The 25264-nt window shown below is 41.4% G+C and overlaps 2 protein-coding genes across 3 annotated transcripts in view; one reads left to right on the top strand and one right to left on the bottom strand.

Annotated features, from left to right (window-relative positions):
• Positions 1-25264, top strand: part of camta1a (calmodulin binding transcription activator 1a) — a 929980-nt gene that overhangs the window by 47478 nt on the left and 857238 nt on the right. The window lies entirely within an intron of this gene.
• On the bottom strand, positions 12606-24725 carry LOC126402391 (specifically androgen-regulated gene protein). 2 transcript variants are annotated; one of them, XM_050064305.1, is made up of 4 exons: positions 24568-24725; positions 17214-17408; positions 14600-14762; positions 12606-14500 (listed from the first exon to the last, which is right to left on the bottom strand). In XM_050064305.1, the coding sequence occupies exons 2-4, from the start codon at positions 17316-17318 to the stop codon at positions 12951-12953; spliced, it is 1818 nt and encodes a 605-aa protein (XP_049920262.1). In that variant the 5' UTR covers positions 17319-17408; positions 24568-24725; the 3' UTR covers positions 12606-12950. The 2 variants fall into 2 exon arrangements, with proteins under 2 accessions (XP_049920262.1, XP_049920263.1); XM_050064306.1 differs by lacking the exon at positions 17214-17408 and having other exon boundaries at positions 24568-24706.

Consider the following 25264-nt stretch of genomic DNA (forward strand, 5'->3'; position numbering starts at 1 on the left):
CCCTGGTTGGTACGTGTTAATTTGAGTGACAATTTGCAGATGACGTTCATGGTGGTGGGGCACTGACATTTCTTTTGGACCCTGGGCCCATTCAGTAATTCATCTATAATTACAGGTATTACCATAGGTGTAGATTTCGATGTTTGGTCATGGACCGTCCACGTCCAGATAAGATGTGCAAGGTACCCTGGGTGCGTTAGTTGTTGAAGTTCTGGGACACCGCCCCAAGTTCTGCCTGTTACATGCATTGTCTTCTTTCAAAATACACTTCTGTTTTCACAGGAAATGTAACATTTACATACAGTCTCTTTCAAAATAAATGCACTACATCACTACACCATGAATTGGCTTTTTTTTTCCTTCAGCAGCAAACGCACATGGTTGGGTTTAGGACAAAAGAACAGAGAACGGGCTTTATAATCTTACGGGACACGAACACCGCTCTCCCGGGTGAAGGTCGGTGTTTTTTGGACCCATCCACCACCCCTCACACCCGCCCCACTCAGACTTTTGCCGGCATAACCGTTGTTCTTGTCCTGCCACATTTCCCCCTGATGCCGCCGCTACTGACCACGTATCATGCTGAGATTAAAGGACGGCTATTATCATTGGTTTCTGATGCCGCAAGTCACTGCCCAAGCGCCATATTTCAACGACTTCGGAGTGAGACCGGGTTCGGGAGGCGCAGGGGGCATGTCCTCCTTAATAATTTACACAAAACATAATTTTTTTATTTTGATATGATTAAAGACATTTACACCATACAATAGTGCAGGAGATGCAAAAAGAGAATGCAGAAAATAAAGCAAATGATGCTCAAACATTCTGGTGGAGCACCCCAAACCTAAGCCCGTGGGTATTTTTGATGGCATTTTAAGAAAATGATTTCATGTCAGGGGGAAAAATAAGATTAAAATAATCTTTATCCTCAATATCTACCTACTGAATGGAGTTAAAAGTTCAGCTGACAGAGTTAGGAGCTAAATTATAAAACTTGTTTGAAAATGGAAAATGAAAACCTGCATTTTTTATTTTATTTTATACCTCCACTGATTTCTCTGCATATCCTCTTTACTTCGAGGTCAACTGGGGGCCCTAAAGCAATTTCATATCCCTGTTATAGGTACAGCTGCATGACGCACTGAAATCCAAGTGAACCTGCATAAAAAAAATACGCACATGAAGAAAATTATTTTTTTTTTATTAAAAAGCCCCGTCGATATGAAGTTATTATGTTGAATGAATACTGACACCAGCTGTTCAGAACATAGTTCAGGATGAATCAATTCTTCAGGTATGATGGCTAACAGTCAGTAATTGCTCGTGTTTACACGAACATTGATGAAAGCATTATAATGCTCATCTGGTATAGGGACCAAACACAACCTGAATACGAATTTATTTTGTGTCATGTGGTTCCAAAACCATAACGAATACCATATCATGCGCTCATCAGTACTGAGTTTTCACTGCAGGAGATTCAGCTCGACTGCCTCATTGGTTCTGAATGACTACAGCCCAAACCAGTAATATGGAGAGCCACTTACGTACGTGTGAAGCCTGTTGTAAAAAACCTTTCAAGACTTAAATCAAATGAGGAGTTTAGAAGTTGAATGGATTAAAGGAAGTTTGCTTTTTAATCCCCACCATCAGCCAGCCCTGCAAAACTGATCAGGAGGCGCCGTGTGCACACCATTACCCCCAAGACCTGAAGAGGAATGAGGCTTGAGGAGCTACATGAATCAAAACAGACCTCTCTCACATTACTCGGAGCACAGCCCACTGAGCTACTGTGCCACATTTCACCGGCAATCACATTGTTTTCAGGAAGCGCCCCACGGAGAAAAAGCATCTGTATCCCCACACCTGCTACCTCTGCCTACATTATCACCTAAATTAATCAGCTGTGTTGATGCGTTTATGTTTGCATTTCAACGTACGGGAAGATTCTACACTATAATTATCACGCCGGCTCCCATGTGTTATTTTTTTTTTCTCAATCAAATATACTGTAATTAGGGCCTCACAATGAGGCTGATTGGAGATAACAACTCCACTTTCTTCTGACGATGCAGAGAATCTAGAAATAGCGCTGTGGGCTGATGACAGAGAGGATTATTTTTCATTATCTTCCATTTTATCAGGATGTTGTTATTACGTTTACTTTAGATATTATGTGATCAAATGTAACTACCTTAGATACGAAGATACCTTAGATATTTCATAAACAAGGTAATTTAATACCCATGCTACCCCGTGTTTTTGCCAGAGACTAGGGGCCTCAATAAATAAGAGATTCAGTATAACAGAATAACCCTCTGAGAATCCCTCCTCGCATCCACAGAAGAAGAAAAAACATGTAAATCCACAGCACAAAGTCAAGCAGTTCAGTGTAATTAAAATAACATCCGTCAGGGATATGGAAATATCCCATGTCCCTGTGTCTAAATCTCTGGGTAATTGTGAGCACTTGTATAACCAAATGAGCTCAGAGTCACTCGGGGAGTTTGAGAAAGTCAGAACACGGTTGCCACAGAGCCCGAGTACAAGTCACGCTGGAGGATCAGTACACTTTTCGTGGCAACACTTCATTAAAGACAGAGGGGCTGTGCACGGGCATCACACTGTGCACCAAACCGAGCTATTTTTACACTAACAGACACAGAAGGGAAGCTGAGGCAATGTTTAATTTATGATGCTCGTCATGAAAAGGACTTCAGCTACACACAGTGGGTAAAGAGCAGTGTGGAAGGTGTCGAGAGAGCAGCAAGGCTCTTTCATAGACTTTAAGTCAAATTAAAATGAATCGCTGTTCTCAGTGAGAGTGAGTTTTGTGAAACGTGTTCGTGAGATTTGTGGCAGAGCAACTGACCGCAGTCTGGCTTGTTTTGCATGGAGTGTGTAGCACTGTTTTCTTTTTGGATTTCACTGGATTTGAAGGCAATATCAGTTCATAACTTCTTCTTTTTAAAGGAGTTGAAGCATTTGGAGCTGTACAAAAAATGCACGATTGTCAGAGACAGACCACATTTAACAACTGCCACAGTGGCTCCAAACTCCAAATTTCCCACTCTTCAGCCATCAAAAGGCAGAAAATATGTGGCAGGTAGTTTTAGACAGCACTGTTACAACCTACTTTTTATTTTGATGCTGAAATATCGAAGCCAGGCGACGCTCCAGCAGCTGTTACTCTAAGATAAATGCAAGATGGATGCATGTTGGGAGGCGTCAGTGAGACCCATCACTGTACTATACTGCATGCTAATGAACTGGGGAGTTCGAAGCCCTGCAGAGAGCCTAATGTTCTCTTCCAGATGCTCATACACAGGGACACATCACCTCAGCTCCTCATTTACTTTCCTCTGGTTCGACATTTATGCTCCCCAATTGTCTGAAAGATTTATGTGTGAAAATGCCAAGACTCACGGCTCAGAAGTTTTCCCCCCTCTTTCTTCCCTTCTTTTTCCTCTCTGCAGGGGCTTCATATGCGAGGTTACCAACACCACCGCAGGCCCAGCAGGATCTCTTGGTACTCACCATGCCAGCACCACAGGGGAGCAGAGTGGCTTGCTGAGTTCCACACTTTAGTACAGGCATCCCAGCAAATGCTGTGGGCTTGCCCCAGGAATGCCTCCTGACCACAGCCTCAGTCACTGGCACTAACAGGGAGCAAGAGAGGGAGAGCGAAAAAGGAAACACAGTTATCACGTCGGAAGAAATGGAGGTGTCACACACAGTCGCTCTGACTCAATGACTAATCCTGCATTCACGTGTGCCCCAGATGGTCCCATTTCCCGATTCTGGAAGTCATTCTTCCAACTTTGTTGTGTTCCTAAGTTTTAGGCTGTAATGTGGAAACAACATGGACGCTACAAAAAGGATGTGTTGCATTTTATTGCTCACAGCTTTTAAACACGCTGATAACAGGGTGAAGCTTTGTACTACAAAGTGATTTTGTCACAGACTTGTAGCTGCACCAGGACATACTAAACTACTAAAATATGGCTTTACCCGACTAATGTTAATAAATAACTTTTCTAACTAGCAACTAACAATTACAACAAACCATATTACGAATTACATGCGAGGCAGAAGAACTGACATGCAGTATGTGAATTAATGAAAAGTTTATTACTATTAACTGAGCATTTATTTCCACGTTTCTGATATATGACGTTAAACTCAGCAACACATGTACCAAAATTTTTGTTGACTCTCAAAGTTCACACGGCGTTCGCATGATTTTTTCAGATTATTCTGAAACCCCATAAATGCAGGGTTATTCCAGCCTGTTTCCACTCCCAACTCATCAAATACCACCGCTTTGTCAGTGACATTGACGCCAGACATGAACACAAAGAGGTACCATTTGTGACAGTACAACACACATCGGGCGTATCAGTTTTAAAGGCTGTGGGAAACAACCCAACTCATAATCGTAATATATAAAGAGTGAAAGGATGGGTCAAACTAACTCTGGACTTTCACTCAGGAGACCTGTGTTTGGTCCCCACGTGAAATTTAAGCCATTATGTTATTTTCTACACCTAACTATGTGCTTTTGTAGCCTAAACCTAAGGAAATCAACATAAATATGAAGCTTTAATAATGTTGTTAATGTATTTTGAAAAAGACTGTATGCATGTAACAAGCAGAAACTGTATGTAATAAGCCTGAATTAACATGCCATCCCTGAACATCCATAACAAGTGCAGGAGCGTACCTAGCATGTCATATTTAGATGTGTTGGTCCACTGACAAAGTGGCAGTATTTGACGTGTTGAGATGACAACTTGTTGGTTATTCTTGCCAGTGAAAGACTACTTTTGCAGCACCATGAATGAAAACGACCCCAGTAGCGCAAAGGCCATTTAAGTTGTGTTACATTTGTGCATCGCACCGCTGGAAATGTCAGAAGAGTTGAAACCTTCTAATGAGTGCTATCACCACAGTGCCCTTAGGCTCTGTGTTATGAGGGCTTGTTTTCCTTGACTCCCAGTCATATTACCTGAGTCTTAATGCTGCTGCAGCAAGGAGGGAGACAAGATATGGAGAGGCTTGTTAGCTGCGTGAGTGAGCATACGGGTGCTGGAGGGGATACAGGCCTGTGCGCGTACTGTATCTGTTGTGTGTGTGTGTGTGTGTGTGTGTGTGTGTACACCTGTAATCAAATGGACCCATCAGGATCAAATGAGACAGAGAGGGAGACATTGTCCTGTTAAGATCCTAACTTTAATCCCTTCTGATGAGCCTGAATCATTCAAAGTATCAATCATCATCATACAACTAAATTGTATGACAGTGCTTACTGTCTATCTGAACACACACACACACGCAGAGGACAGAGATAATACCCGTATATTTTAAGTAAACTCTTTTGATGACACAGAACTGGGCCGGGCATGCTTAAACCCCAGCACACTCAGCAGTGGCTCTGTGCCACTTTGTCTCCACTAATCCTCTATGATCAACTCATATGTGGAGAAAGGGACGAGGCCTTTCGGCGGCCTCTTTCAGACAGGCGCAGTGTAAGTAGGTAAGTACAGAACAGGACCGGGGCGGCGGGGAAGTCCCATGAGCTCACTGTCTAGCCTGATAGTGCTGCAGCTACGCCTACCTGCTGCTCCAACTACCAGCTCCAGGGAGTGTCTCCCTGGAGCTTTGTGGAGGTTCAGCTCATATGTGTGTCATAAAATACCAAATAAGCCTCAGAGATTCTGGCCACTTTTAATTTATAAAATCAGTGAAAACTTCAGATCCCATTCAAACCTTGTCAGGCAATCTAAGCTTCACACAAGTGATGATTGTGTTTAAGGGTCGCTGTGACACTTTGATGAGTACAACCTTCCAGCAAATCGCCCACATTCATCGCTTACATTCTTTGCTAATACTCTGACCTGAATCATTTCCTCTGGAAGGAACAAGACAAAGCAATTTTGTTTGGAAAGATAAAAACTGCAGCCAGGACCAAACTGAGCTCTCGGAGTCACGCTGGTCCAGGCCCTGTCTGACCTCATAAAGAGTACAGAAAAGAACTGTAAAAAATTACTTATTCTTTCCTAAGACTGAACGAATAAAGGTCTTTAAAGAAAATACAACAGGTCCTGTCTCTCCATAAAAAAGCCAGTTTTATGAGATGCTTCATGGATCAACAGCTGAACCAAATTCCTTTTAATAAGTGAACCGATTTGTATTATTGCACAGGCAAAATACCAAATTCTTCCCACATTTTGAACGACTGAGCTTCAAAAAGACTCGGAAATATGAGGTACATAAAATGGAAATTGAGTTAAAGACGTTGATTATTATGGGTTATTAGCACTCTTGGCAGTAGAACGAAATTTGCATCAAACTTACTCTCCTTTAGCCAAATTAAGAGGAACGCTGACTTGTTAACCTTTCCCAGCCATTTCACTTTAGTAAATAGACGATAAAACAATTATTATATTACAGTTTATTATGAATTATGAAATGTAGAACCTTACAAAATCTACAACAAATGATCTGCTGCTATGACCTCATATGATACATATATGAGCGTGACAAAAGACTGTTTAACTTTCATAATGACTCATCTTTAAAATATTTTAACTCATTAAGAATATATTAAAAAATATGCAGTAAGCAACAGACATCTGTTAGTTAGGACACTGAATGCACATTAACCACTTTCCACTATTCTACTTCCACTTTCCACTATTTTTGGATGCATGTAAGTTGTGATATGCAGAAGTAGAAATGTTTGAAATGTCTGTTTGCAGCTGATTCATCAGCATGTGATGTGAAAATTATCTTATGCACATTACTAAATGCTGCCCATCATATCAGCCCTAAACCACAGTGGGGAGGCCTGGCTGCACCAATAGTGGTTGTACTGGTCCACACACACATGAATCCAGACCGCCCTCTAGTGGTCGAGCTGTTTCTATTAACAGGGGTTTTCAACCCAGAACACCAATCTGCATTATATGAATGCATATGGAAGAGTTCAAGATTTTGTAACTCTTGTTTTCATTCTGTCTCTAATTTGAGGGTAATTTCTAAGTTTTAAAACTACAGTTCCCATAATGCGGTGGCTGTAAACCGGAAGTACGCCTTTAGTGTTGCATTGAGCTCAGTTAGACACCTGTGGGCTTCAACCTACTTATTTAAGCCGACATTTCTTTGCATTTTGGCAAATTGTAGTCATTAAAACTATGCCGAATTATCAATTAGCAATTCGTGATTGCAATGCACTCATGTATGTACAGATAACTGTCACTATATTACTTTGATACTGAATTAAAGATAAAAACATCAGAATATTCAAGGAAGTTCTGGAGTTAATTGTAGCGCCATTTCATGGGCCGTATATGAGCAACAGTGATATCCTCGGAAAGTGTAAGTCATACTGAGTCTAAAAATGTGTGTATCATGTCTGTGTGTTCATATTTTATTGAGTTTTGACACTGAGAAGGTACCTTGCTGGCCTCCAGGAGTTGTGTCATCCACAGTTTCTGCTCCAGCTGCTCTTGACCGTTGATTAGAAGGGCTAAATTACAACTTCCGGTACCCCTTCAGGTAGTGTGTTTCCCTCCGCAGTATGGGTTATGGCGTAAGTTAGATCACGGGTATGGCTCTTTATCCAGTCTCCATTGGCTCTCGATGGCTTTGACAAAAAATATCTCAAGAAACTGAATAAGTTTTTTTTTTTTTTCATTTTTATTGTAGGCCTAAATAAAGTCTTACATTCTCCCATTGTGTAGCACTCAATTGCTAGTCTTGAGCCTCCCTAGCTAGGCTAGCATTGGATTCCAAATCCATAAAAGTAAAAGTCGGAAAGGAAAATATAGAATTTAATAGTGCGTGGAGACATTTATTTGCTTTCACTGCCAATGCTGCAATGTTAAACTATCAGATAATCATAAATAGTCCACTGCAGAGGAGCCATCTTGTGGTGAAACATATTTTTGAATGCTCATTTAGACCTATTTTTAAGGTTGATAGGCTAATTTGGACTTAATACGCAGTGTTACCATAAGGATCAAATATATTTTGTGGCTCCGGGCAAATTCTTTATTATTTCGGGTCAAAAATGGCTCTTTTGATAGTTGAGGTTGCTGACCCCTGGGTTAGATTATGGTTAGGAGTTGTAGAGATAACTGTTTGTGGTATAGGATATAGTTAGGTGCAGGTAAAGTGCCAAAAAATATATTTGAAAAACTCAACAGCAATGTCTCTTTCCAGAAATCATGAACCAGTTACTCATCCACAGACCTTGTTGTGAGCAGTTTAACGTAGGAACTATTTTCTTTCTATCAAACTTCACCTGCCAACTGCATCTTCTGAGCTAGCAAACGTTACAGCTCAGCCATGGAAGATGCCGGTGATGTTTCCATCTCGCGCTGTCACAAGCATGTGCCTCTCGTCCATGACTAGATGCACACTTCCTTCTGTGGGGTTGCCTCTCGTCCATGACTAGATGCACACTTCCTTCTGTGGGGTGATACAGTTGGTGGGTGTAGTTCGGTACTCAAGATATTCCACAGACCCTGTTGTGAGCAGTTTCACGTCAGAACCCTATCACTGCCCGATGGAAGCATGCATCTACTCATTAACAAGAAGCTCATGCTTGTCACGGCACGAGATGAATATATTAGTAATATCCTCTTTGGCTGAGTTGTAACGTTAGCTAGCTCAGTGGCGCTAGGTGAGCTAGCAGCAGATGCACGCTTCCTTCTGCACAGTGATACATATGGCGAGTATAGTTTGGTGGAAAGAAAATAGTTCCTACATGAAACTGCTCCAACAAGGCCTGTGGATTTGTAACTGGGTCATGATTTTTGGAAAGAGACGTTGCTGTTGAGTTTTTCAAATGTTTTGTTTTTTGTTTTGCTACACTCAACAGCTCACACCAAACAATCTGAATTGATAAAAATCACTACAGGTAAGATGTAAAACACGTAGTTTTGATATAGGGGTGAACCATCCCTTTGAGGTAAGGGGAAACATATCTACGGGGAAACAGACTTTGACACAACAGCGTGCACCTGTCCCTTTCACCTCCCTTTCGTCTCTCTTTCGCACCCCCCCTGCAGGCTCACCTCCCACTTTGAAAAACTCTGCTGTAGAATAATAATCAGGTGTTCACGCTGCTGGTTTACAGAGTTAAGGACATCCTGTAAGACCTTCTACAATTTTTGGCAAAACTATGAGCAAGCACAGTTGTACTCTACTTAATAAACCAAAGTGGCAGCCTCTTTGCCTTATCATTATCACATGGTGATGATACGGCTTAAGAGTCAACTTCTCTCCTCATCTCGAATCCCATCTAAAGTCTTTGTAATTTCTTCACACTGAGAATGCAGATATGCAGACTGATATGGTATGTTATTCATAGCAACTGATCTATGATGCCTCGGAGGGTAAGAGTGAAAGTGACAGGAACTGTCACTGGGTCCTTGTCAGTCAGGTCTGCTGGCAGCGGGACAACAGACAGAGCAGGTGGAGAGGAAAGATAGCTCACATACCAACATGCCACAGAGCAGCACAAAGCAGCCTGTGTTGGTTTGACAGCACGTAACTGCTCCCTCTTCTTTCGGCTTTGCAGCGAAAGAGGATTTTCGCTAGAAGCTAAACTAAGAATAATGCAAAACACCAATGATAATTTACTTACTACTACCCTTTGGTGTCTTGAAAGTACAATGTCTTATTCATCTCTAATGCAAAAAAAAAAAATACACGTGGTTTATCTTTAAAATATTCAAACAACATTCAAATCCTTTTTGACTTGGCTCTTGTTTAAAGCCACTGACAGATCAGGTATTTACTTCCTTTGGAAAAATGTCTACAAATATACAAACATGTGAAAGTATTCTGTTTATAGACCATGCAAATTGTTTTGATGGATTAAAATACACACTGAGAAGAATTCCAGGGTGTGATCGAGACAACAAAAGTGTGCACTTGGCACTGATGCAGTTATTCAGAGACGACACACCTATGTGTAGATCTAATTGCACAATAAAAGATAAGAGTGATGATTATCAGTTGGGACGCCCTGTACTGTGTTACCAGCAAAATGCTGGGGACTTTTAGACGTGGAAGGCCTGCAACATTGTCTAGAAAGTTAAGAAAAAAAAGGAAAAGTAAGTTGCATCAAACACTTACTGTTTTCTATACAAACTCTATATTGCAGCAATGTGGTGGAAATACCTACTCAGAGAGTTAGCTTTCAAATTGAGCTTAATTTTCACATCCGTGGGTGACCTTTACATCAAATTACAGAATAGAGCAAATCTATTTGTCTCTGAAAGCCTGCAGCAGCGATAAAACGTCTTTCAGACCGACTGTCTGCTCAGTAATGTGCCATAATGAGCAGCAAAGGTGTTGCATAAAGGCTAAACCAGGAGAAAACAGGTTGCACCGGTTCTATTGCCATCCCATCAGATAAAAAGCTGCTGAAGCTGAGCCAAAAAAAACTGGTGCCTCAATTTACGATTTGACGTGACACGAGGGCTTCACATGCCACCAGACGAAAACAAATGACATATTCCAAATGCACATAAAGGAAATCTGTGACTTGGCACGTAGACACCAAAAAACTATAAGACTGCTTGTAATAAAAGTTGTTAGATCAGCTCATACAACTGACACCATTGTATAACAAGCTCATAAGTTTTGACATATGCGTCACTATGCAAACCGCATGTTTCAGATTCCTATCATCCAGTGGCCACTGGCTATGTGCTGGGAGTTACAGTAAGGTATGTTCCAGCTATGCAGCACACACATTTTTATTCATTTAATCAACACCCTTTAATTATGATGTAAAATCCTCGACTGCGCTGAGCACTAAATGCAGCTCATGTTAAAGGAATTCTTCACCCACAACATGATCATTTATAAATCAGTTGGTCATACCGTGTTACACTGAATTCCTTAAAATAACGTTGTTTTTCTCACATACCTCCACAGAAAATGGTGAACATACTGATTTACTGATTGGGGATCATGTTTAACACAAGCGGCAACTCACAGGGCTGAAAAATGAAGCCAACATGGAAGTGCCACTTCTTTGAATGGCCACTTGAGGCTGGCTGCAGAAGGCTACAGCAGAAATTAACATGTTGAGGCCTACTCCGGACCTCGTAACACAGCCAAGCTACGCCAACCAGCAGGTTTTACAGCTAATTTTGACTGAGTCGCTACAGCTGATTTCAACATTCATGACAACTGTAAGGGGTGTGTCTTGTCATAACTCAACCGTTTACATTTTATTAAGGTTTAAAATTACTCATAATTAAGTGTGGGCAGCTCTGAATGACAGGCTGTCTTCAGATAGCGTCCTCGGCTTTTCAGTCAGACCCACCCCTCACTCCTCCACAATGCCAGCCCCTCGCTTAAGTATGATCCCTTCTGGCTCCAAAAAAAGTTGGTAATGGCAGAAATACCGAACTCAAGGCCTTTAAAATGGGAGTCCATAAACCAATAGGTAACATCATGCCAGCTAACACAGTTGAGCAGTGGTGTCCTTACTACTTTAACTGCATTTCTCAGTTGCATGGTGGTAACGTCACTACTTTCTGAGCCAAATAGTTTTTCAGAAGTAAAGTTGATTAAATGACTGAGTAGCACGGTAGCATCCACAAAAGTTATAAGCAATTTTCTCAGGAAAAACTCTGAAGTGAAGTGGACTTGTTTTTCTGTGAAGGTCTGGATAACACTGAGGATAAGTAATGTGACTGAGGTATGTAGATAAGGGAAACACTTCCGTATGACATCACATCCTAATCCTCCAGTTTATTCTGCTTGCTGCTTTTACTATTGGCTTTTCTTGGCAATACTCACCATTTTCCTGGAACTTAGCTTGCTATATTACTCTGGGTTTCAATGTAGTGAGACTTTTTTCAATATTTTCCAAGTATCTTACCCAACACTGCCAGCTACATACATTATTTTAAGTCTTTGGTTTAACCAAAACTTTGTCAAAACATCAGATTACAAATGGTCACACAGCTTGTGCAGTATAATTACCCAGTCATATACTTAATACTTCCCAAACACATGCTTTTTGCCATAATATTACAATTTAAAACTGAACTGAGAGTGAAACGTACACTCTTCAAAGCCAAACTCCAGTACTGAGATTATGTGGCACAAGTTGTGTGATTGTAAACAGATGTGTTTATATATTTTTGCTGTTGTTAAATGTGTTCCCCAATCAATCAGTAAATCAATGTTCACTCATTTCTTTGGAGGCATGTGAGAAAAACAGTTTTCTTAACGAATTCAAGCTAAAGTGGTGTGACTAACTGATAAACAAATGGAAATTCTGTGGGTGAAGTATTACTGCAAGTACACAAAAAACTGAATATTAGCCAGCGCTTGCTAAAAAAGTTCCTGTGGTCAAGAGAGCTAAAAAAAACAATCCATTGGATTTTAGGAAGTGAAAGTAGACAACAGTGAAACTATCTAAAAGGAGAACTAGGAGAGGAACTAGCTTCACAGTGGTGTCACTGAAACAAAGACTAACTTGTGACAGCACACGGTGACAAAGAAAAAAGGTTCATACCTGCAGATCACAAGACACATATCAAAATGACAAAATAACTCATCGTTGCCTCTTAAAAGTAACAATATTTTTAATTTACAAAAACCACAGCTACAGAGAGAGTGAGTGAAAATCCAAAAAGTTCCAGTTTCATGAGAAATAAAACACTGTACATATGGCTGTACAATGTGAGTAACAAGGAGATGCAAGTGTGTGTATGACTGTCAGTGTGTTCAAGTCACATGAGGCAGTGTCAGGGTAACACAGTAAAAATGAAAATGCATAAATATATGTGGTTAAGCTGCTTCCCGAAAGTTCTGTAATGTCTTCATCAACCGTGTATCAATCTGTTATGTTCCTTTACATGTAATATCTGCGGGGGGGTGTGGCAGGCAGATGAGGTGTAACATTTGACTCCTCAGTCCCTGAGCAGCCCCAGCTTCTTCAGCGCCTCGCGCCGGTCTTCTTCATTTTCTGAACGAGGACAGATCAGCACACTGATGCCTTGTGATCGAGGCAGCTTCTGAGAGTCTCCAGAATGATGAGGGCCGGTGTAGACAGGCAGGGACTTCCGTAAGTCCGGCTCTTTGCTGGCGGCACGGCTCACCTGTGGACCCCCTCCATGAGAACTTGAAAACTCTTTCCCACTCCCCAGAGAGGCGGGGCGTGCCCGAGTGTTACGTAGCCTACCTGGGCTCTGCTCGCCACCGACACCCTGACTGGCCTCATTCAAGCCTTGACTTGCCATGTAGCTGCTTAGACCCAGACCAGAGCGCTCCAGAGTGTTTGATTTGACACTTTTGACCCTGGGTGGGGTTAGATGATTGGTCAGGGCAGGAGGGGTGAGAGGAGGGGTGTTATCGTGTGTATTAACTGTGGCCTCTGAAGCAGCAGACAGTTCATTATTGAACAGTGGTGGCTTGACGTGGTCACTGAAAGCAGCAGGTGCTGGGAGAACGTCAGCAGGCAGGTCTGCAGGAGCTGTAGAAGTATCTGATGGTGACTCAGCTGCAGGAGCCTGCAGGGGGACAGAGGCAGGAGGTGGGCTGCTCACACGGCTGTAAGATGGTGTGGAGGGTGTGGAGGGTGGTGTATATGAAGTGGTTGAACTGACTGGAGAAGAAGGAGCTGCCCATGACCTTCTTGTTTTGGGAGAGAGTTTAGGGCTGACGGAAGGGCCCTGATCTGCATCAGCAGGCAGCAAGCCGAGCTTTCTGAGGGCCTCAAGGCGGACCCTCTGGGGGTCCAGCAAGACCCGGTCACCATTAGTGGGCGCTGAATATCCCAAGTTGCCATCAGAGCCAGCGGCTGCTGCTTTGTGTGACTTCAGAATAATGTTGGCAGGAAGCTTCTTGGGCTTAGGGGCGACAACAGGTGGACTTCTGGGCTCAGGCGTTTCAGGAGGAGGAGGAGGAGGAGGAGGAGGAGTCATTAAGGGAGGAGAGCTGACAGGTGGTAGATTCAGTTCTGGTGGCTTGCTTTTAGGCTCCTGGGCCACAGAGGGGCTCTTCATAGAGGCTCTCTGCCGCAGCACCTCCAAGTCAATAGCTCCTCCTGGCTTGTTAACGGATATTCCTGCTGATGGAAAAAGGTCTTTCACTTTCGGCAGCTGTGGAGGGAGAGCTGGCTCATCCATGAAGTCTGAGGGAGGAGGGATAAAACCCACATCGATCTCAGAGGCCCCAGTGGACTCAGCAGCAGAGAGGCTGGCGCTTGGGACAATTATAAGATTACCATCTTCATCTTTGGTCACACACAGCTCATGAGGTGAGGGGTGGGTTTTGCTATCGGGAACTGATTCAGTAACAGGAGGTTTGTCTTGAGTCATGAAGTCCATTGATGTGTCGAAAGCTGTCGTGTTGACTGCAGGGCTGGGAAAGGACTGTGGTTCTGAGGTCTGATTCAGAGCGTGATGCTCAGCTTTGTCTGCGATGGTTGAGGACTCATCAGACTTGAAACTGGAAATGTCTAAGTAAGAAAAACACAATTAATACAGTTGGTAGTCCAGTGATTGATGTTATTTGGGTGTAAACTGTGCATGTAAGATATGTCATGACATGAACATACCATTTACTTTCATCCGACCCATTTTGTCGGCCTGTAACCCAAGATCTGGTTCATCGTTGGATAAGCCGCTGTCCTCCTGCACCTCCAGCGCTTCAATTGTTTCCTCCAGATACATGAGACACGCCCTCTCTTCTGCTGATAAGTGCTCCATACTGTCTTCACTCTGCACACAGAATAACAGATATGAAAAAACAAACATTAAAACAGTTTCCCAACTCTTCAGCTCTCTCTGTCCTCCTTTTAACCCTTAACACGGCCGCGACAGAACAGGAACAATAGGTCAAAGTTGTTTAGTGTTCAAACAGCTGCAAAGGAATGACTAATTACACCACTCCTGTCCCGTCCTTGGCCATCTTTCATTCTATATTGGCCTGTCAGAGGAATTTATTTCAGGTGACTGCAGGTGCATGAGAACAGTGTGAGATCTTCCCCCCTCTGGTCATCTTTACAGAAAACTCTCTGAAACTGCCTGACCAAACATGAGTATTTAACCTTTAACAGATTCACTTCCTCTCATTTGACCTTCTAATATTTACTGTAAATGTTAAAGACATGATCACAGCCTGATGCACTTCTTTTTTTCCCAGTGCAACAAAGGACAGAAGCACTGCAAAGCAATACTTCACCCACAAAATGATCATTTGTACATCAATTGCTCATCCTGCGTTATGTTGAATTCATGTTTTTCTCACGTCTCCAGGTTGAACGACAAATCCAAAAACTGTGAAAATTCCCAATGAACAGAAGTAGAAAGGAGGTCACATTTAACAACAGCAAAACAGTATCAATACATCCAAAGAGTTCTCATCCCAAGACGTCAACACTTTCTCACGCCACTCGTGTGTGATAGCAACATCAAAGGCACCCTTTCACATCTCTATTAGATGCAGAGGTGGGGGACTCCAGTCACATGATTTGACCATTAACCTGCTGATTATTTTCTCCATTTATTTGGTTTGGAAAAATTCTGGAAATGGTGAGAGATAGCATCACACCTTCACAATGTTTGCTTTTGTCCGACCAACAGTTCAAACCTCAACATAAAAATTATTAAATAACAAAAAGCAAAAGCAGTAAAAAATAGTCCTCACATTTGTGAAGCTGGAACCAAGAAATGTTTTGCATTACAAAATGACAAGATGATGATCAAAATGGAGGCAAATTTATTTTCTGTCAGTTCAATAATTGACTCATAGTTCCAGCTGTACTTGAACATTTGAACAGTTTCAAGTGCAAAATCTTAATCTAAAAGTAACTGGTAACTAAAGCTGTCAGTTCAGTGTAGTTGAGTAGAGGTAGACGGTGGCATGAGAAGACTCAGATTTGTACTTACAGTACCTGAGTAAATATGTTAAGTTACATTCCATGACTGGGTGCAGTTAATGCTTTATTATCTTTATGAGTTTGTGAGTATGACTTGACTTGTGACTTGCATGACCTGACCAATGACTTGACTTGCCTGATTTCCATCACAGTGACTTGGGACTTGCTTGAGACATGAGACTTGCTTATGACTTGCACATTTTTTACCTACCCCCAGCTCTGTTAGCTGCACCCTATAACACATGTATGTGACACATAGCTTTCTTCTGGATGAAACTGGCTCTAGAGTTGTAGGTTCGAGTTGTCAAAGGACAGGGTCAGGTTTAGGCAACAAAACTACTTGGTTAGGTTTGGAAAAAACATGTTTTGTGTTAAAATAACTTCTTAACATGTTGTAAAGTACATCACAGACGGACATAAGTTACATAATGTTTCAATAAAACTGTGAACAGTGGTCTCCTGGTTGAAAGTCTGTGTTTATTTTGCCCACCCACCCTACACTGACACCCTCGCTCTTTATACTCCACTGGTTCCTCTGAGCATCAAATATTACACGGGATGGGTTTACATTGGAATTTACTGAGACGCCAAATGGTGCTTTTGTCGTCAACATCACACAGAGGGGCATGAGAAAGCATCGGTTTTTGATGACTTGGGAATAAGAACGGGCTGAAACATTACTTCACAAACTGTCACACAGCTCATGCAATATAATCAGAGTCTCATTTATGCAGTTGCTCAGTACTTCCCAAAGACATTCATTTTTCCTAACTTCACTATTTAATGCACTTCCACATACAAGTAGCACTCCTGGGTAAGCACGTATGTTTAACCTCTGCTCCAAGAACACTATTCGTCCATGTGTGAGACTGTGTATGTGTTTTAAATAGTAAGGTTTTAGCAAAAACAAATGCGCTATGACTAGATAAATGAGACTTGGATTATACTGCAGGAGTTGTGTGAGAGCTTGCAAACTGAATGCTTTGATATAGTTTTGCTGCTGTTAAACGTGGACCCCTATGACTTCAATTCATCAAGAATTTTCTCTTTTTGGATTCTTCGTTCACTGTGGAGGCTTGTGAGAAAAACACAGTTTTCTTTATGAATTCAGTGTCACACGGGGTGAGTAATTGATATACATATGTTCATTTTATGGGTCAAGTGTTCCTTTAAAAAAATAATGTTCAGATAGGCCAGAGGAAACTAGAGTAACAGTAAAGATAAGGAACAGATAAGACACACGGTGAGCAGGACAGAAGACTGAGATGAGTATATCTACAGCAGCACTCACATAGCCAGAGTTCATGCTGATTACACTGTCACAGCTCCCGGCACTGTCCAAATTGCTCAAGGATTCCATGGCAACGCCGCCTGGCCACGTGTCACTCTTCGGCATTGCACAAGGAAGAGGACGAGGGCAGGACCTGGGCCTCGCGGTCCCCTTTTGATTGTGTAAATTTCACCAAGAATCAGCCTGAGAGAGAATCTGAAAAGGTCAAGGAGAGAATTTAAGAACGGGACAAAAACTGGAATCAGATGAAATTTATGTGGCGCCGCTATCTCCTTGACACAATTTATCAAATACAAAAACTGACCTGCTGAAATGGAGCCTTTCATAATCTTAAATAGTTCACAAGATTGGTTTGTAAACACCACAGCAACAACTATTACTGTCAAATGGTTCCATTACTGTGATAAATGAGTGCCATAAATTACAGCTGATAGCGAAATGATCCTCATAATGTAATAGTTCTCCTATTTCACTGCCACTGTGATGTATTAAACACAACCAGACATGCTCATCAAGTCATTATGTGAATTATTGGATGAATTAGTGAACATTTTATTCACACATTACACCACACAGAGTAAGATGAAGTCCATAGCTCATTAGGGTTTTAGTATGTTAAAGGAAAGGATCAAAATTTATCAAGTCATAGACATGTTGTCTCTACCTGGTTTTAAAGGTGCGTTACAGGAAAGTGATGTCATTTTCTGATCTTACCAGACTGTCCTAGATGTTCTATTATTTGCCTTTACCCACTTAGTCACTATGTCCACAATACTTATGATTATCTATCAAAAATCTCATTGTGTAATCATTTTGCCAAGACACCAATAGTCTACTCTACAGTATAATCACAGTGTTGATATCGAGGTATATGGTCGAAAATATCGTGATATTTTATTTTCTTCATTTTGCCAATCACTGGTTCAAACTACTTGATCAAACTAGCAAGGTACATGTGATACTAAATTTTAATAAATACAAAACAAAAAATACGGTCCAGGTGGTGATGTTGCAAACAGGATTCCTCAGTTAGATACATAACTTCTAAAATAGCATCCAACAACTTCTCTGAACATTTGTTAATAAATAGCATAAATCAATACCTCTGACCGTGGTCAAAGTAGAGAAGCAATGGTAAGATAAAAAAAATCATCCCTCTCCTTTATGGCTCAAAATTGTTTTTAGTTTCACTAGATAACCACACACACACAAAATAAGTCAAAAAGTAATTTAACTACTTAAATGACAACTCAAATATGAATGTGAACTACCAGCAAGCTACTGCAAAATGTAGGTAAACTACTATATGGAGTTCATGACCCCTCAACTTTGTGAGTACGTAACCTCTGAAAGAAGAAATATAGGCCTACCGTTCTTCTACTTAGAATTTGAAAATTCGAAGCAATATGGTCCAGTATTTGCATTTCCATTCTAACTGATGTGAGTATGATGCTTTATAACATTAAACAGCTGTAGTAAGATAGTAAATAGTAAATGGACTGCACTTGTATAGCGCCTTTCTAGTCTTCCAACCACTCAAAGCACTTTTACACTACGTCACATTCACCCATTCACACCCATACAAGGTGCCACCTGTGACTCAGTAACCATTGACATGCTCTCACACACCAATGGAACAGCCATCAGGAGCAATTTGGGTTCAGTATCTTGCCCGCGGATACTTCAACATGCGGACTGGAGGAACCAGGGATTGAACCACCGATCCTCCAAGTAGTGGATGACCTGCTGTACCTCTGAGCCACAGTTGCCCCAGTATAAGGTATGGTATAAGGAGGTGTGGACTCGATTCACATGACTTGGACTTGAGTCACAAATTTGAAGAATTTAGACTTAAAAAATTTCAAATACTTTCAACTCAATTTGAACTTTATCAACAGTGACTCGTGACTTTACTTGGACTTGAGCCTTTTGACTAAAAAATACTTGACACCTTCCCCTAAAACCAAAGACTAAAAAGCATTTCATTGAAGAAGTTTGCCACAAATTAATTAATTTCCCTCCATTTCCTGAATCAACTAACATTAACACTATTCACTCCCAGCAAGTCGACACATCATACCCCAGATCCACTTTGTTTGAACTGATCCGAAAGCATCCAAACAAGCTGCAGGAGAAAACCATCAAGCACTGACGTTATCTCACTGAGTGCCAGTTGGATAAAATGATACCAATGACAATTTCGTTCACATACAAAAACAACTTAAAAAGCATTCATTCATTTTTCTGTAACTGCTTATCCTGTTGGGGGTCGCGGGGGGGCTGGAGTCTATCCCAGCTGACATTGGCCGAGAGGCGGGGTACACCCTGGACAGGTCACCAGACTATCACAGGGCTGACACATAGAGACAGACAACCATTCATGCTCACATTCACACCTACGGACAATTTAGAGTCACCAATTAACCTGCATGTCTTTGGACTGTGGGAGGAAGCTGGAGTTCCCAGAGAAAACCCACGCTGACACAGGGAGAACATGCAAACTCCGCACAGAGGGGCTCCCCCACCCCAAGGTTCACTTGTGACTTGTCCTGAAACTTGTCAGTCTTGACCTGGAACTTGAGTGCCATGACTAGTTGAGACATACTTGTGACTTGCAAAACAATGACTTCATCCACCTCTGGCACACACACAGGTTGTGCTGTGCAAATGGAGGAGGAGTCATAGTGATGCCTTAAGTGGTTTATTAATCAGTATTCCAGTCACTATGACTCAGCGATCAAGCGAAAAATGCTCATCTTTGTTTGTGAATACGCATGACATCCCCCAGTCGTGTGCAATCTGTGTAAAGACAGCTGATATGCTGTGTTATGTTGCAGCACTACACTGCTTACATGTGTTTCCTGCCTGTTATCCTGTGTGTATTACTACTGACAGGTCAGGCATGAGGAAAGCATTCCAGCCAAATATGAGAGGGATTAGAGCTGGCTCCTCGTCTGCTGAAAACATACAAGGACGGGGTTTTTCAAAATCCTCACTAATAGAGGGCTGAGTTAGGAACAAACAGGGCAGTAAAGAAATTCAAAAGGCCACTTAAAGCAGAGTTATTACCTCTGTACTTTCCCTTTTAAGTGCTTAAAGTGCATGAGCAAGTGCCAGAGGCAAATACCACCAACAATGAGCTATGATTGAGACATGAAAGGGTAATATTTGATCTGCTCTGGGTTAACAGACTGGAGTGGATTTTTGCTAAATAGGTCACACACATGCAATATACTGTACCCAGAGACAAAAGCTTAACAACTTGTTATATGACTTATTCATCGTGTAGCCACAGCTGCACAATCAGGTTCAGGTGTGTTCGTGGAAGCAGAGCAAAGCCAACTTCATTGTTCCTCTTATCTCCGAGAACATTTGATTAAACATATAAGAGCAACGGAATTAATGGTTCCCGTTACGAGTCAGTGTCACGGTTTGTCTGCGAATTAGCCTCCGACATGACGTGAGGTCTCTGAGCCGCGACGGCTGTGAGTTATCGCCGTAATTACTGGGGCATGAGGTTCCTCTGAGGACGAGCCAGGCGCAGACACTCATTCACCGTAAACAATATGTCCCCTCTGCCAGCACCAGACAGTTCAGATTTCAATTGTGCGTTACATGAAATGTTCCTAAAATAATGGGAGCAGCTTCAGAGATTTTTCATGTAATAAACTGCATTTTATGGCAGCAGCTTAAACAAGGTGAAAGATCAATCAGTGGCTCATTTTTATTCAGAGCTGCAGCAAACATTGAAGACAGTGAGGTCATGTCATCTATAATTTTCTGTGACTTTAGAGGTTTAAGTGAGTCAATTTACATTCCCTCAATTAAAGTAACTATCACATGGAGGGCATTTTAGAGGCACACTCAAGTATTTTTGAACATAATGGTTTCTCAAGAGAATCCACAGACCTTGCTGTGAGCAGTTTCATGTAGGAACTATTTTCTTTCTTTCAAACCTCACCTGCCAGCCGCATCACTGAATCCACTGCTAGCTCACTTAGCACGACTGAGCTAGCTAACGTTAAAGCACAGTTATGGAGGATACCATTGATGTTTCCATCTCACCCTGTCACGAGCACGAGCCTCTTATCCATGAGTAGATGCACGCTTCCTTCTGCACAGTGATACGGTTTGTGGGTGTAGTTCAGTACTCAAAAGATTCCACAAACCCTGTTGTGAGCAGTTTCATATTTTTTTTGTACTGAAGTACACTCACCAACCGTATCATGCAAGCGTGCATCTACTTGTCAACAAGAGGCTTGTGCTTGTGACAGCACCACCCACCAAACGTGTCACCAGGGAGAAGAAAGTGCACATCTACTCATGGATGAGAGGCCCATGTTTGTGACAGCCCGAGAAGTGAACTTTAATGGCGTCCTCCTTGGCTGAGCTGTAACATTAGCTAGCTCAGTTGTGCTACGGGATTTAACAGTAGATGCACGCTTCCTTCTGCACAGTGATGCAGTAGAAAAAAAATAGTTCCTACATGAAAGTGTTCACAACAAGGTCTGTGGATTATCTTGAGTAACCAGGTCATGATTTCTGTAAAGAGACATTGCTGTTTCCCTGAGCACCACAAGCTGAGTGCCATCTAGATCCATTATATTCAAGAGAAGGCAGACATCTCTACGGCTGATATCTCCAACACTCAGCAACTCCCACCGAAACAATCTAGACTGATAAATAGCGCTACAGGTAAGAGGAAAAGCAGTATAAAATATTTTTGATTTGGGGTGAACTGTCCCTTTAATATATTTAAAAATGACTTCCACCCAAAAAGAAATGCTGTTTAGGATTCAGTATTTCTGCCTGATAGTATGAAGATGGGACTCAAAAACAGCCTTTTGGTAAATTACATTTATACAAAATGTAACTGAATGAAATGTGAAAAATTCAAATAACTATAATCATATAGAGGTTTCATTTCTGGATGTCTGACAACAAAAAAAAAAAAATCAAAGTACTTCTAAAATCCTGGCTATCAGTGCCAGCCCTACCCTAGGTGAGTCTTCCCATCACTGTAACCTGATTAGAGGTAACGATAACTAGCTCTCCTTCTGCTGATTTCAACATGGATTTGTTTTTTGTTTTTTTTCTTTCTTCCTCTCCACATCCACTCCTCTCAGTAGTGTCGTGGTAGCTGAGTGGGCACCAGAGAGCTTTTGTGGTACTGACATGAGAACAATACAGCATGTTTTGGGGTTCACATGATGTTGGATAACTCGCCCATCTCTCCCAGAGAGCAGGTAAAGTATATTGAGCTCTCTGTTATTTTAGTTACGTTGTGTGGCCTTATGTCAAATTTCAAAATAACAGTAGTAATAATATTAGTAAAAAAAAAAAAGGTAAAAGATAAACATTTTGATTTTTTTTCTTCCCCCAATTGTGGCCCCCTGATGGATGATGGCGCCTTTAGCATTTGCCTAATTTGCCTATGCCACGGGCCGGCCCTGACTGGCTATGACTTGGTTTCACCAAACCTGTGGTTTCCAGTGAGAGAAACTTTCTATTTCCTCTTAAATATGGACAAACAGTTTCAAAGTACATGATTTATATACAGATTATAATACATGGGTTGTAACATGTCTTCGTTGGGTGTATCACCTGAACTTTTTTGTTTTTTTGTTTTCCCAAGCTTCCAATTTTTGTGTTAGCTCTTGATCATAAAATGAAGTGATGTCTACTGTGATTTATGAGCGGTTTTTCCTCTCTGATGTTTTTTCATTTAAAGGATTTTTATAGCCCAAAAGATGTAAAATCATCCCATATTTGACAAGGAAAAGGATTTGATTTGTTACCGTTAAAAGTCTCCATATTTTTTCTGTAATTAAATCCTAATTTTCTTAAAATAAATGGAAACGCTAAGGTAGAGTGCAGTGAGAATGTCAAAATGTTTCCAACAGAAATTAGCGTGTTTCAAGATTTCTTTAAAGAAATAAGTGTCCCTGTGTTGAAACAAGAAAGAAGAAGGTAAGTTGCTGCTCTAGAATGATGAAGAATACTTTGCCCAACTTTACAAACTGATTTAGACATGTTCTCGTCACACCGACAGATTTTTCTCTCACTTGCTTTCATAAAAAAAGAGTTTAAATATTCAAGTTGGAAGGAAATTATAACTCAGGATTTCAGGATTATATAAGCCAGGTTGGAAACCACTCATCTCAGGCAGTGACAAAGAGCCTTAGAAGAAGTCTTGCTGACATGAAGACATGACAAGGACAGCTGAAGGAAAAACCTGATCACCAACATCAACATTCACTCATGTTTTCTGGCAACAAGGACGAGTTGACAAAACACCCACTGGCCTTTTGGTGAAAGCTTTAATAGCTGTTAATTACTGTCCCTCCCATCGGCCCATTCACATCAGCAGAGAGAGGAACAAGTGTCCAGGCTGAGAGCAGCCAACACCTCTCCCTCTTTCTCTCTCTCTCTCTCATGAACCTGAACAAGGCAACAAACCTGTAGGGCGGCAGCAGGACAGCTCGCTACACCCACAGCTGAGTCAGGATTTAATAGTGACAGGAATGTCACTTTGCTTGCTTCCACATCTCAAAGACGACTTTTAAATTCAGCCCGGCGCTCTGATGTTCACGGGCGTTCCACTTGAATTACAACTAGGCAGATAAAACACTTCAAACTATAAAAAAGGGGGATGATCAGCTCTGAGTCTTTAATGTGTTTACTGTGAGAACAGCTGCGCAGTTTGTGAGCCAGATTTACAACCAGAGGAATCATCATTTACAGTCTACAATCACGAGTTATATGTGATTGTAAAAAAGGAAAAGAAAAGGGGTCTAAAAAATGTGAAGTATGTGTTCAAGGGCAGTGAGAGAGCTGGTTTAATGATTAACAGTAAACAAAAGTTCATGTTGCGCAACTCACAACTTGCTGGAGTGAACAGAAATATTTCATTAATGTTTAGCTTGGCACCTTGTCCCAGCAAAATCAGGATTATTGACATTTAGGTGCAAATATTTGTGCTTTCCCTGACTCAACCTGGACTCACTAAGCCACCAAATATTCAGTGGTTAAACACCAGTGATCAGTGTGTCAGCTCAGAGAGGAAATCCAGGCTTTTATAGAGCATAATATGGGGGAATATTTCCCTGACACATCTGTGCAAAGTGGGTCAGTCACACTCTTGGAACCTGCTCAGCTGCAGGAAACAATAAAATAAAAGCCTATAAAAGTGTAACAAGAGGTCACAGTGTGTTCTCAGGAAAGTGGCTCACACACACCAGTCTAAACAACATTATCAGACAAACACCAAAGTCTAAACTAAACAACTCTTTCCTCATAACTCCTCTGTGTCCGTGAATAAAGCACACACCAACGTAGTTTCCTGATAACTCACCGGATGTAGGTGAAGCTGACTCGTATAAAACTCAAACAGCAGTTTTCAGGTGTCAGTCCATAGCGACACTGCTCCTCTCTCCCCTCCGAGTCCGACAGCTGCTCTGTTCCTGGAAGTAAAACTACACGCAGAGAAGAACAGGTGGGAAATAGTTGCTGCCAGGTGAACCAATTAGCTTCCGGACAGGGCTTGTGTGAGCAGCCAATCAGAGAAGACGTTCCAAACTGAGAGCCAATGAGATAACAGCAGCCACATAAACACAACCCTGATAGAGTAAAGTCTATTTTTAAATTTTTCACAGCAAAAGTAGAAAAGTTTCACTAAGTATGACAGTCACATTAAATAATTATGAGTCATATGATGTGTGTAAGTATATAGAATAATAAAAGAGGCTCTTACATGTGTTAACATTTTGAAAATTACTAATTTATTCAACAAGGGTTTGCAGCCATATGACAGCTCCTCTGTGAGGCTGAACTCAAATAGGTACGGAAGCCTATTGCATCCACTTGACAAATAAAAAAAGCCCTATTTTTCGGAGTAATTTTTTCTGTTTTTCGGAGTAATTTATTTATTTTTCTGTTTTTCGGTGTACTTTTTTCTGTTTTTTGGTTTGTTTGGGGGTTTTTTCTGTTTTTTTTTTGTGGTAATTTTTTTCTGTTTTTCGTGGTAATTTTTTTTCCTGAACGAGGAGACG

The sequence above is a fragment of the Epinephelus moara genome, chromosome 16 (genome assembly GCF_006386435.1).
Source record: "Epinephelus moara isolate mb chromosome 16, YSFRI_EMoa_1.0, whole genome shotgun sequence".
NCBI lineage: Eukaryota > Metazoa > Chordata > Actinopteri > Perciformes > Serranidae > Epinephelus > Epinephelus moara.